The sequence below is a fragment of the Phoxinus phoxinus genome (genome assembly GCF_949152265.1).
Source record: "Phoxinus phoxinus genome assembly, chromosome: 17".
NCBI lineage: Eukaryota > Metazoa > Chordata > Actinopteri > Cypriniformes > Leuciscidae > Phoxinus > Phoxinus phoxinus.
Window position 1 is genome coordinate 26,740,568 of NC_136892.1, and position 14,042 is coordinate 26,754,609.

At 38.2% G+C, this 14,042-nt stretch overlaps 1 protein-coding gene across 5 annotated transcripts in view; it reads right to left on the bottom strand.

Annotated features, from left to right (window-relative positions):
- LOC306984621 (putative E3 ubiquitin-protein ligase HERC1) overlaps positions 1-14,042 on the bottom strand; it is a 65,144-nt gene that overhangs the window by 8,936 nt on the left and 42,166 nt on the right. For all 5 annotated transcript variants that reach the window (XM_079586130.1, XM_079586129.1, XM_079586128.1 and 2 more), the window contains exons 49-69: positions 13,210-13,468; positions 12,799-13,015; positions 11,675-11,937; positions 10,901-11,028; positions 10,617-10,741; positions 9,619-9,834; positions 9,394-9,521; positions 8,437-8,636; positions 7,685-7,799; positions 7,391-7,522; positions 7,200-7,301; positions 6,922-7,095; positions 4,991-5,296; positions 3,205-3,270; positions 1,934-2,059; positions 1,710-1,848; positions 1,431-1,612; positions 1,194-1,349; positions 972-1,094; positions 387-489; positions 57-226 (exon numbers count right to left, since the gene is read on the bottom strand). In XM_079586130.1, coding sequence (XP_079442256.1) covers positions 57-226; positions 387-489; positions 972-1,094; positions 1,194-1,349; positions 1,431-1,612; positions 1,710-1,848; positions 1,934-2,059; positions 3,205-3,270; positions 4,991-5,296; positions 6,922-7,095; positions 7,200-7,301; positions 7,391-7,522; positions 7,685-7,799; positions 8,437-8,636; positions 9,394-9,521; positions 9,619-9,834; positions 10,617-10,741; positions 10,901-11,028; positions 11,675-11,937; positions 12,799-13,015; positions 13,210-13,468 — 3,430 coding nt within the window. The remainder of the gene's footprint in view (positions 1-56; positions 227-386; positions 490-971; positions 1,095-1,193; positions 1,350-1,430; positions 1,613-1,709; positions 1,849-1,933; positions 2,060-3,204; positions 3,271-4,990; positions 5,297-6,921; positions 7,096-7,199; positions 7,302-7,390; positions 7,523-7,684; positions 7,800-8,436; positions 8,637-9,393; positions 9,522-9,618; positions 9,835-10,616; positions 10,742-10,900; positions 11,029-11,674; positions 11,938-12,798; positions 13,016-13,209; positions 13,469-14,042) is intronic.

Genomic DNA, 14,042 nt, shown 5'->3' on the forward strand with positions numbered 1-14,042 from the left:
TTCACCCAATCACACATGATGGTAAAGGGTCAGTGCAGTATTTGAGCGGACTTTACCTGGGCCTCACAGTTGCAGCCCCATGCGTACACATCTCCAGTGTTGGATAAAGCAAGAATGTGCTCGCAGCCCACAGCAATGTCCTCAATAAACACTCCCTCCAAAGCAGGAATAATCTGTGGCCGGTTGTGATTCTTTAGCATGATGTCCGGTAGACCTATCAGACGCTCTGTGAAAACATACACACACATCAGGGCTGTCTTAACATCACAAAGGTGCTTTTGAAAAACACACAGTCAGCTTTACGTTTAGACATTTCATTAAAAAAATTTAAACGATGCCACATTTACACACAAACACATTTGGATGAAGATTCCTTGAGGGACTACCTTGGCCAAATGTGTAGACGTGCCCATCTTTTGCCAGAACCACTGAGAAATGCGTTCCACATCCAACCTTTTTGATGCCTTTATTGCAAAGAGCCTCCACTTTCTGCCAACCAATAGAAACGCAGGTCAATCCGCCAATGGTCAAAACCCATACAGTACACTTCTGTTTGAAAGTTTGGGGTCAGTAGTACTTTCTTTTAAGATTTCAATACTTTTATTTGGTAAGGATACTTTATCAATGTTGAATGATAAATGCCCTTATGGTCACTTTAATCATAATGTATCTTGAGCATCAAATCAGCATATCAGAAGGATCATGTGACACTGAAGACTGGAGTAATGATGCTGAAAATTCAGCTTTGCCATCACATAATATATTACATTAAAAATATATAATAAAATGGAAAAGTTATTTTAAATGGTAAAAATATTTCACAAAGTTACTGTTTTCACTGTATTTTTGATCAAATAAATGCAGCTTTGGTGAGCATAAGAGATTTCTTTCAAAAATATCTTACCAAACCCAAATTTTTGAACAGTATTTTAGCTGATGGTCAGCCAGTGAGAAGATCAGTACTACAGTACCTGTGGGTAGCACTTCACTGTGCATGGCCCGATACCCAGTTTACCATAATCACCATCTCCAAAGGCCCAAACGGTCAGGCCGTCTGATGAGAGGACCAAAGTATGATTGATACCACATGACACCTAAACATGAGAGGAAAGGTCATCTACACTCATCACGCATTGGTCAAAGGTCATATACGCACACAGTAGCATGAAAGTCAAAACAAGGCAAAGTAGCACCTGTCCAATGTGGCATCCATCTAATGCCGTAACCCTCTCCGGGATCATCTTGTTCGAAGTTGACCTTTGACCCAAGCGTCCAGAATCTCCACTGCCGAAGGTGAAGAGTTTTCCGTCTGCTGTGACGACAGCTGAGTGTTTGAACCCACAGGCCAGCTGAGAAGGGGAAAGGTTGTTCAAATGAAAGTTGATCATGTGATGGTTATGGCCATTATCTTGGACAGTGATTTCCTATACCTGCACAACTTCCTCTCCCTGCAGAGACTCGATCTGTTTGGGTCGCCTTTGCCGTTCGCTGTTCCCGTGGCCGAGTTTCCCATAATCCCCATCTCCCCAGCTGAACACCTCTCCAGTCTCGGTGAGAGCCAGTGAGTGTCCATCTGACCCGTATGATGTCACTAGCTGTGTCACTACATAACCTATTAGAGAAAAAGAAAATCATATTCCATGCAATACATGCAATATATATATTTCCTGCACAAGGACATTACATTGAATTCAAGTTATTTGTATTACCTTGTAAAGCTGAGATGATAGTTGGGGTGTAGAGGTCGTCTGAGTTACCCTGTCCGAGTCGCCCATAACTGCCCTCCCCTACAGCCAGAACTGAACCATTAGCCTGAACCAGGAATGTGCAGTTCTGACCGCACACCACCTAAGAGAAACACACATCAGACATAAATGGAGAGGATAACCATGTGTTGTGGTAGTTTTGCATGCATTTTGTGTTGGCACTCTACCTGTTGAGTCTGAGAGAGGGAAGGTGCAAGGCTGGGCACAGATGCACTGGTTCCAGCATCCGCCAGCTGCCCGTGACGTCCGTTACCCCACAGGTACACCTCACTTTTACCACCCTGCTGCCAGTCCTGTAAAACACATAAACACAATTTTATTAGATTCAAATAAGATTATGCTATTTTTAAGGTTCATAATTTTGTTTTGGAGGTCTCTTACAATAGGTTTACACGCATCCAAGGTCAGCACTTGATACACAGTGATACGAACTATAACGATGGAGTCGGTTTCACCGCAGAAAAAAAACATCTTCTCTACATTTCGACGACACGATTGATGCGGTTCACGAGCAGCCAATGAAGACCATAGGCTGGTATTATGCTAATTTGTTCCGAACCCATGTAGGTTTGTGCAGGAAGAAAGACTGGAACTACTGATGACTCGTTTAAGGCAGTTCAGAAATGGTTATTTCTTTTGGGAGAAAAATCACACTTTAGTTTAGGGTCCAATTCTCACTATTAACTAACTATTAACTATCAACTATTTTGCCTCAAACGCTTAATTACTGCTTATTAATAGTTAGTAAGGTAGGTTTTGGGTAGGATTAAGAGATGTAGAATATGATCATGCAGAATAAGGCATTAATATGTGCATTATAAGTAATAATAAACAGCCAATATCGTAGTATTATGCATGCTAATAAGCAACAAGTTAATAGTGAGAATTGGACCCTAAACTGAAGTGTTACCATAACTTTGTTGTGCACTTTGAAACTTTGCAGACCTTTTACGTTCACAAACAGATATTACACACTAAAAAAATGAAAGGTAATATCTGCAAAAACCTAATTGGGGCACATTAAAATAACAACATTATTTCCTTTATACACAACAAATTACAAAAGCATTTGTCTTTAATGCAATCTCAATGTACTGAAGCGAAATAAGGCCATGTCCATTAAATATCCAATTCAGCAAGCAGTAAAGATTAAAATTGCACAGAGATATGCTTTATATGAGGACGAAAAGAGTTTTATGTACAGACAGCCAGGTTGTGTGTGCAGCTAGCTGGTAGAGTATGTGTGAGGTAATTTATAAAAGATGAATGAATAAAAAAATGTGAAGAGCGATAAAAGAATGCCTGAAAGAACAATGCTGGACACAAAGACTACACTGACAGAGACGAATGAGGAAGATCAAGGAAGATCCGGTTGCCTTATTGCACACTTTCACATATCTGCTAAACCTCACACACGTTCAGGAACACACAGACTTACTTCAGGTCTGCTGGTCGCCCAGGACATGAGTTGTTCATCCATCATGAAACTCCATTTACTGTTGTCCTATAAAGAGAACAAAAGAAACTGGATAAATTCTCATATCAAAATAACCTTTAAGAGGCATATTATGGAAAACAGGATTTTCTGAGCTCTGTTGAAACAATGACATTACAAGATTTAATACCAAGAAAAAAAGTTATTTGAATTTGGAAATATGTACAAAAGTACAAGAGTCTGTATTTGAAGGCATTGAATGAACTTATGAAAGCTATAAAATAAAAGTGAATATATATATATATATATAAACATTTATTTTATTTTATAGCTTTTGATTCACTTTCATAAGTTCATTCAATGCCTTCAAATACAGACTCTTGTACTTTATACATAGGCCTATAAAATACTCTTGTACTATATATATATATATATATATATATATATATATATATATAAACTTTGTTAACTCTGGGTCGTTTACACGGCACCGTTTTCAACTAAAAACGGTTGGCTAACATTTACAAGACAATGGCATTTTGGTGGCATGAAAACAGGTTTCAAAGTGCAAGTTTTTGAAAACGATACCTTTATCATCTTCGTGTAAACTACAAAAATGTGAATCTGTGCAAACGGTGACATGCACATGGCTATTAAAAATTAAAGGTTCCTTACAACAGACACAAGGATGATATGTTTTCGATGCCTTTGTTTTGACAATTTCTTAAAGGAAGTAAAACGGGACTTTATATCAGAGGAGAACATTATATAATTGGGATTACAGTGAATGTTTCTGGCTTTCTGAAGAGGAAATTTACCCAGAAGTCAAAGTAATAATACAGTATTATCAAGATTAACATCCTTAGAATGAAAATCGGACAAAAAATTATAAATGCTGAAATTTGTATCTATAGGCATGTGCGTTCGGCTCGAGTGCACTCTAGTAAAATAATGTGTATGTGCACAGGCACGTAGTCTTACTTTACAAAGTGACATCGCCAACTACTTGTCTGGCAGCAAAATACAGCGTAAAGTCGCAGATCTGTGAGAACAGGAATCGTTTTGATAAAGTTGTCATTTGTACAAAAGAGAAAAAAAACGTTTCCGTTTTTTAGCACATCATTGTTTTGTAACCGTACCCTCAGTCACTCATTGCTAAGTCTTGTCTAATGTTAGGCTGCAATTCTGAGCATTGTCTTTGGTTTCCCGTATCTATGGTTTTGATTCCCGTGCCTGGTTTCTTGGATTTTCCCTGTTTGCCCAGTGTTTTCTGCCCTTTGATTGTCTGGATTGTTTTGCCCAGTGGTTCAGACCCTTGCCTGCATTTTGGATTATTATTCTGAATTATCCTCAAAGCTGCATTTGGATCCTCAACCCTGTGTGTCAGAGCAGTCTGTAACAGAAATGTGCTATAAAAATACATCTTCCTTGCCTATATTAGAGGTTTATTATAAAATATTCAAATATACAAAAGCTCTTGTTGATTTATGCAAGTAAAGATTTATGGGCCTTTCACTAAAAAAACAGTATAACAAACCAAAAGTCCCTATCAACTCCATGCAGACGTTTTATTTTAAACTAAGCAGCAAAAACAGCCAATCATATTAGAGGAAATCCTGTAACTTTTGACACTCTAGCGGTTAATAAATAAAAACTGCATGCGTCTTGCAGAAGAACATAGTCCAAATATAAACACTTATTACAGGAGTACTGTAGTGATTCAGAATAAGAATTTACAGATAACTTACAGATTTGACAAGGATTAACTTCAGCTTCCTTAGCTTCTTACCAGAGGTTTGGTGAACTCTGTGGCTCCAGAATGATGGAACTCGGGTGCGATGAAGGCTTCTGGGAAGGGCGTGCCGCGAGCAAACGCCTCTGCGCTCTTCACTGTGGTTGAATATGTGGAAAGCCAGTTCCACTCTGAGGGGCAGAAGGATCCAGGGGCCCCGTCCCGATCAGGCCCCGTCCCGCTGTGATGAGGAGGTCTGGGCTGACGGCACAGTAACTGATCCAAGAACAGACCCATTGCCAGTGTGGCCAGACTCTGAAGAAAGGCACTGTGGGTCAACTGATCACCCGCCATCACATGACTCTGAGGAGCAAGAGACACATGAAGGGATATGATGTGATATAATGCTTAAAATGCACAGAGAATAACTTTGTAATTCATTACCATACTACCTGTTAAAAATTTTGAATAATTAAGTTTATGTTTTTGAAAGAAGTCTCTTATGCTCACCAAGGCTGCATTTATTTGATCAAAAATATAATAGAATTGTGAAATATTAAGTTTTTATTTTTAATATATGTTAAAATATAATTGATTCCTCTTATAGCAAAGCTGAATTTCAGCATCATATCTCCAGTCTTCAGTGCCACCTTTAGAAATCATTCTAATATGCTGATTTTGTGCTCAATTATTATTGGAGCCCCATTATTAATAATGGTTCTTACAATTATCAATGTTGAAATAATATAATATTAACATTCCTAATGTTTGACTGAAAATGTACAAGCTAAAAAGCTTCATTGAAAGTTTATTTGATGGTTTTTACAGAGCTGTCTAAGAATATCTGATGTGTGATCTTCATTCAACTATGGCATCTCAATAACTTTACTGACATAAACAGGAACATTTTAATATAGAATTTACTTGGGCTGTTTAAAAAGCTCCAATGAAATAAAATAGGTGGTTCTGAGGTGCCGTTGACCCAGAGCGCTGCAGTTCATTTATCAGAGCAGAAGCTGCAGTGTGAACGGAGTGCCTCTGGTCTCTCTCACAGGACTGCAGTTTAACCGAGGACATAATCAGCTGTTAATAGAGACTGTTAAGTGAAAATCTGCAGCAGAACTGGGCAAAGAGTCAATGTGCCAGCAGAACAGCAGAAACTCAGATTCAGACTGGGTCAGAATTAAGGCAAATATGTGTCAGTTATTCTAATGTATGCAATACTGTTTTGTCATTTCTACAGTGTTCTAGGAGTTTAGTGTTGCTGTGTCATAATAATTTTAACACAAAGGAAACATAATTCATTTAATGGACAAAAACAAATGTAACGCAGTGCCAGTTCACAAAAAGATATACAAACAGATATAAAGAGAGAGTACAAACCAAACCTACTGCCTGTGTTTTATTAATAATGTATAACGGAGTGGTGTCATTAAGCCTCATTAAGCTTTTTCTTGGTTTTCTATGGGAGGGAAACGCTTAACATGTAATTAAACGTGTTGCGTTCATATTCTGGGCTCATCTGCTTTTCTGTACATAGTATGCATTATTAGTATGGTGTTTACTGAGTTTGATAATATCATGTACAGTATTTATTTTAATATCACTGTCTAATGCATTAAGCCCCGTTCAGAACGTCTCCGAGGAGGATGCGGGTTTTGTGACATCATTGCGTACAAAATAAGTCCCATTTCATTGGCTAGGCGCCAACCAATAAAACCACTCCTTTGCCCCCTCCCCCAACTTTCTCTCTCGCCACCACTGAGTTGCAAGTGCACAAGTTAGTTCTGTGAGTGTAAATTTTAGCGTACAAGCACAAATATTTATTGTACAAGTTCAAATTCACATCTACATGCTCTCGAGTTTTGCTACTCTTTTACCTTCATAGTTATCGGCCATAACATGAAGAGAGCAAAATATAGCTCATTAAAAGGACAATACATAAAGTGAATTTTGAATTTTCAGTTTTGATGAGAAAGTGTATGTACCTTCTCATAGCTGTACTGCTCCTGAAGCAGTGTGGGAAGGCGCTCAAGAAAGACAGCCATGCAGGGAGCACGATTCAATCCCAGAATGCCCTGACTGCGTAGAACAGAACGGCAGGAGGCCAGAATGTGATTCTGAGAGATCCAGTCTGGGGTACAGCGAATTAGCAAAACATCCTGAGATTGGAGAAACAGAGATGTACATGCATTAAGCATTACTTAAACCCTTTTTAAATTAAATATTTATTAAATTAAACACATTTTCAGGAAGTATTTAGTACCTTTGACCTTCCAGAACAAGCAGTCACCCCTATGTGTTGTATCCAGGTGGTACAAACTACAGAGCCCATTCCTGTAACCACAGTCTGCAGGACTGAACCATCCTAGAACAGATGGGAGGAGTGTTTACAATCAAAAAAAGGAGTTTTGTAAAGCTAATAAAAGAAACGCTAAAAAGAAGCGTTTGACTCACCCTGAGAGACCAGATGTTGAGCACCCCTCCGATTCCTCCAGACACCAGAGCAAGCCCACTGGGGCAAAATGACAGCGTCTTTACCGCGGTAATGTGTCCACTCAGTCGGAACACACATTTAGCATTACCTCGCTGAAACACACACACACCCAAAAAAAAAAAACATCTAATTTAGTGACACATTTAATCTAACAGAGCGAAAGTGAATTTAAAGGTAAGGTTAATAAATAAGAAAGCTTAATTTACCCCAAGCTAATTATCTCCCCCCAAAAAAGATCAATATATAATTCTGACCTTGATGGCACTGCTCTTGTCTTGGCTGGTAGATGGGGTGAGGAAATTGGGCACTGAGACATTAGTGCCCCCTTGAGGAAGAGTCCACACATACAGGAGGCCATTTTGACATCCACTGAGGAAATGAAGAAAGGAAAATCAAAACACTTGGGTGACGGATTATACACCTGTGCATCCTTGAGTACCAACATGACAGCTAAATGTCTATATATCCTAAAAATACTTTGTGAAGTACTGGTTTAAAGCTCTCAAAAGCTCCTCTGAGGTGTCTCGGAAGTAAACGGTGTGACGAAATAATAAAAGAGCCATATTATACACTTTTGTAGCACCTTTTAGAGCCACTTATGCAAAATGTTAGTCAAGGTTTCATCCATTTCACCCCCCTCTAAGACCTTAAAGTCGGCAAGTAATGAAAATACACCCTATCTATCTATTTTGTCTATGCAAATTTTAATTTGTAATGTTTAATCAACATGTCATAATTGGATCTTCAAGTGAAAACGACAGAATTTCTTATCTATTGGCGTATGCAGGACTTTCTGCCTTCTGCCTCAACCACATCTCCTCTTGCTTACCGTAATTATATATGTAAATGGATTCTGTTAGTATTGGCTCACTTTTTCACACGTGAAATGAGTAGTAACACTACCAACAAGTTGCTAAATATTGAAATAGTTGGGAATATGTTAATGTGCACTAGTTCTGAACATACATGTTTGCTTTAATGATTATTAAACATATGCCACACTTACACTGCCATCATAAGACGAGGCTCCGCCCCTCTCCCGGGCAGAGAGCACCACTCGGCCGTGTTGACGGTGCCCGTGTGGAACAGAGAGTGGAGGGTGACCCACGCGCCGCTGGCACGACCCCAGATCTTCACCACCTCAGAGCGGCCAACAGACAGAAGCAGATGTCCTGTAGGGTCCCACCTGAGTGCACTCACACTCTCCTGTAAAAAAAATAAACAAAAAAATTATAAAAGCATCACTCTCAAAATATATGGGTTTATTTGAGTAAAAGAATGGGTTGAGTTTCACACAAAATCCCAAACTGTCTAGGATGTGTAGTTAAGACATTTTATTTAATTAAATCAGTTTATTTTATATATATATATATATATATATATATATAACAATGGGTCATAATGTAAACATTTTCTTGTCCCCATGTAGCACTTTATTTAAGAATAACATTTATTTTTGTAATTAAATAATGAATCTGTAATGTTTTTGAAAGCTCTCTTATGTTCATCAAGGCTGCATTTATATGATCGAAAATACAGTAAAAACAGTTATATTGTGAATATTTAAAAAAAATTAAAACATTTTTTAATGCAATTTATTCCTGTGATGCAAAGCAAAATTTTCAGCATCATTACATAAATCACATTGACACCAAACTTTTAGTTAATTTTAGTGTAAATATTTAAAAGCAACCATTAATCACCATTATTGATTAAATTATATAAATGAGAGGTTTTTTTTATTCCTTTAATGTTACACTAATCAGATCAATACAAAATATATATAAAAAACTACATTTTCTAAATCCACATGTCCCTTATCACTTACAGTCTAGTGATGTATAAATGCTTACAAACTTCGGTTCACCTGAATCATTAAAATGAGCTGGTGAGTATGGTACCTACTCAGAAAATATGCAATCTCGCATGCAGCGTGTAAGTGTTTTGATGACTTCTTACTCACAGGAAATGCTGTTAGCAGAATGGGTGGGTCGGTTTCATAGCTCTCTGCTGTTGCGAGGAGAATTTTGCCATCAGGATAGCCCACAGCAAAGGGTTTATCAACACTGTACCAGGCCAGACACTGAGGTGCTGAACAGGAGGAAAAACACACAAAGTTCATTCGCAAAAGAATTTCATCAAGCACATTAAAACAGAGAGATCTTTAGCACTTTTTTTTGCCACCAACCTTCTTTTCTGTGGCAGTGAGTGAGCTCTGTTCTCTCCACCCTCAAGTCCTCTGTGACCTCCAGCCAGCAGAGGGAGCCGTCCAGCCGCCCCACTAGCAGACTCTCAGGAGGGCTGACCTGACTACAGGCTTCCTGACTGAGGAACGGAGAGGAGGTCTGAACCCACGAGAGCGCCGTGACCCAGGACGACTGAGCCTCTATGTGTGCCTGAGTACCTACAGGAAACAAGACAAACACAAATAAAGGTGCTTGTACTAAATCCAATATGTCCAGGACATTTTCAGATGCACGTATATACACTTTTCTATCCATCAGGATTTGGCTGGATTGGGAATGTTAGACTATAAAATTATTAGTCAAGACAAGCACCACTAAAAGATGATACAATTCTTGAAAAACATTGCATAGAACACCATACAACTGCACAACAACGTAAGCATTTTTGGCAAAAATGACCCAAATTTTTTTTTGTTGATATTAAAATTTTACAGCAATTGAAATAAAGTTGAAATAAAATAAAAATAAATATAAGATGTATAATAATATTTAGCTGCTATATATATATTTCCAGTTTCAGTTTTTATATTTCAGTTAGTTTTAGTAATTGTGTTTTTAAAAAATATTTTTATATAGATTTTAAGACAAATACCACACCGACCAACCACCACATTCTGCTAGTACAACGATAACAAACGATGACAACAACAAGCACATCTCTTCATCCGAAACTAGAGCTAGAGCAGGTTTGTCACATTGTGTTGACATTTTTATATTCAGAAACAAACGAATTGCGAAATCAGACACAAGTAACAGTTCCACGGATATTCCGTATCTCAACTGAAAAGAAAGAGCAAGGCAAGGCGTTTTCAGAAGAGTGCTGGCGGTACTCTTACAATCAACTATAAAGTACATTATACATGTTCGAGTACACAAGACTTGGCAGCAGAAGAGCTGTAACTGTGTGTGTGGATATGTGACAGTGTAATGCTGGTCTGACCGTTGATGGTCCAGATGTTGATGAGTTTGTTCTGGAACGCAGCCAGTAGAGTTCCCCCTGCGCTCCACAAGACAGCGGACAGCAGATGAGATCCCATCGAACCATCTGAGCTCTGAGCATCCTCACTGCAGAGAAGACACACACAAACACAGAGCTGTCAGAGCCCAAAGCATCCTTTCCCATCTCATTCTACAGAAAAATTCATTTCCCATCAGGCCTATGAAACATTTGGATTTCTCCCTATCCTAATCCTAATCAAAGAGACGAAAAGCAAGGAGTCTCACCTGACAGTGCAGGTGTGTGTGTGCTGCAGCTCTGTTGTGTTTGGTGTTATGGCCCACAGTCGAACCGTTCCGTCGTGTGAGCCGGTGGCCAACAGACCTTGTTCTGTATTCCAGCTGCAGCTGCTCACCTACAAACACAACAGCCAATTACAAACAAGTCAAGACATTCTGTGATGCGCTGGACAAAGTTCACAGTAAGAATAGCTCCGTTTAATTTTAGAATATATAACAAAAGCTCAGACAGAGAGACAGATAAATTATCAATGTTGAAAACATTGTAGCGTGATACAATGTTTTCAGGACTTGAAAAATAGAAAGTTCAAAAGATGGTTTTAATATGAAATAGAAATCTTTTGTAACATTGTAACATCATTTACTGTTACTTACGTTATTTACAAGTATTTACTGTCACTTTTGATCAATTTAATGCATCCTTGCTGAATAAAAGTATTATATTATTTTACAAAAATCTTATTGACCCCAAATATATAGTTTAAATACATAAAGTACAATGCTAATTTGGAAAAAAAGCTGTATATGTATATATATATATATATATATATATATATATATATATATATATATATATATATATATATATATATATGTAAAACATATTATTTTTATTTAAATCTATTTCAATTTTAATGCAAAGCTTAAGCCGGTTAAGCATCAAACTGAGTTTCTGATTGTGTCTATTAGCAGTTTTGTACCAATGAATTAATTTGCGAGACATTTAGCATGTTTTTTTAAGTGTATCTATGTCCTCTTTACCCTGTTCTGATGTCCTTCCAGCTTCTTTACGGGGCACTTGCGCAGATCTCCGGCCATGTCACTGTATGTCTGGGGTCTGGCGGTGTTGTCTTTCTCAAAAACCGCCAGGGCCTGGACCAGCTGTTGTGCCGCCCATTGGCGGTGTCTGCTGGTCAGCCTGGCCGACAGGGCACAGGCGGCGAGCGCATTAGTCAGCTCCAGCGGTCCGACCCGCACCCCTGCTTGAGAGAGAGGCGGACCTGAGGGTGGAGGGGTTCCACCTTCTGTCCAATGATATGTGCCGTTAATTAGGATAAATTAATACCAAATCTTTTATTGGCATTTGAAGTTGATATAGATAAGTGAGTCACTAGAAGTCACTAGTCACTTAAAACCAGCAGGGTTCCCAAAACCACTGTCCATGACTTTTCCAGTCATTCATGATCACTGGTTAGTTAGTTATTAATTAATTAATATTTTTTTTGTAGTTACTGCATTCTAAAGGAACACTTTCTAACCAATTACACATTTTAGAGATAAAATATTTAAATCCACTATAGAACAATACAACCCTGATACAGGAATTCCCTGACAGCGAGACTTATGAAAAGCTAATTGAAAACCCCCCCCAAAAAAAACAAATAATTAATTAAATAATACAAATGTCCTTGCAGGATTTTCCATGACAGTGGGACTTATCGAAAGTAAAAACTAAATAAAAACTAAAAAAATAATAAAAATGTTTAATAAAATAAAATAAAAACGGTAAAATAATCAAATTACATCACATATTAAACAAAGACATATTTTATTAATTTATTAAAATAAATGTTGTGTTACTATTTAACAACTATCAAAGGACCATAAATATGCAAATGTGTTGTCAAATTATTGAAATATTAACTTAAAATGTAAATTGTTCAATTAATAATTTTAGGTCCAAGGGGTTTGGCTGACAATTCCTGGTTCCTGGTAAACTAAACATTGATGAAACATGAAAAAATAATAATTATATATATATATATATATATATATATATATATATATATATATATATATATATATATATACATACATATATATAATACAATTATAAAATATAATATCAAAAAATAATTATAACCGTATAATAGTAAACTTTTTACCCTTTGATTCAGTGGATTCGCTTCTTTCCAACTTGTAACGGAATCGGACACCTTTCTCAGTCAGGAGGGACACCAGACTCTGTGTGACCAGGAAGGTGGGCGGAGTCAGTTCTCTCGGCTCCTGCATCGCTCCCTTCAGGGCGGAGCTTTGCCTCATTCTCTGCTGCGGATCGGTGATGGCACTGATGTTCATCCCTGTAGCTGCTGCCATGAGATCCTGAGAGGAAGGACATGCAGGTGAGACAGCATGATTAGAGGAAGACAGGATGATTAAATGAGCTCAAGGAGAGAATGATGAAGAGCGTAGCAAGGATAATGAGGTGAGAAACATTAGCAGAGGAGTCGGGAGGAGGATGGAGAGTGAGAGAGAGAGAGAGAGGGAGGGCGAGAGAGAGCGAGAGATGTATGTACCTGAGTGCAGATGTCCACTAACTCTCTGTAGGCAGCAGGACTGTGGGACACTAAACTGCCGATAGCTGAGCTGAGGAACGAAAGAAAGGCGGAGCCTGTGCGATCGTTCACAGAGCCACGCCCCATCCCATGCTGGTCCACGCCTGTGTGGACAGTCTGGACACGCCCCCCTGCTGCCAGACACATCAGTCGCACCAGGATACGGATGTCAGCCAGACCCAGAGCTTCCAGACCACTGGACTGATTACACACTGAACTACTGTAACACACAGGGACAGAGAGAGCTTTAAGAGGCAGTTCATAATGTACATCGTAATGTACAATAACATACACATATATATAAAAAACAGACTATGTTGCGATGTAACGGAAGTATCAACAGTGTTTCGTATTGTTATGTACATCTGAAAAACAGATTACAGAAAAAAAATTAAGGACAGGGACTTGGTTCTATCCATATGATGTTGACTGGAGGGAGGCAGATCTAAATTAGAGCATGTGGTTTATTGTAAGGAAGGGGATTATTTACCATTAAACATCTTGGAAAAATCAGTCAGAATCTGATGGATCATCACAGTAAGAAGATTCTGGATATGTCTGAAGGGGTTTATGATTGTGAGAATGAATTTAAATGAAGTAAACAGTGTTAAAAATAACAGAGTTATATACCTGTATTAGTATTTGAAAGAATGAACAAATTGGTCAAATTAAATTGAAGGACCTAGGGAAGGGTAAAACATTTTTGAATGACGAGTGTGATGTTGATGGGTGAATGATGGAATTCTGTAAGGCTCAGGTCAGTCAGACATTGATGGATCAATCACAGTATGACA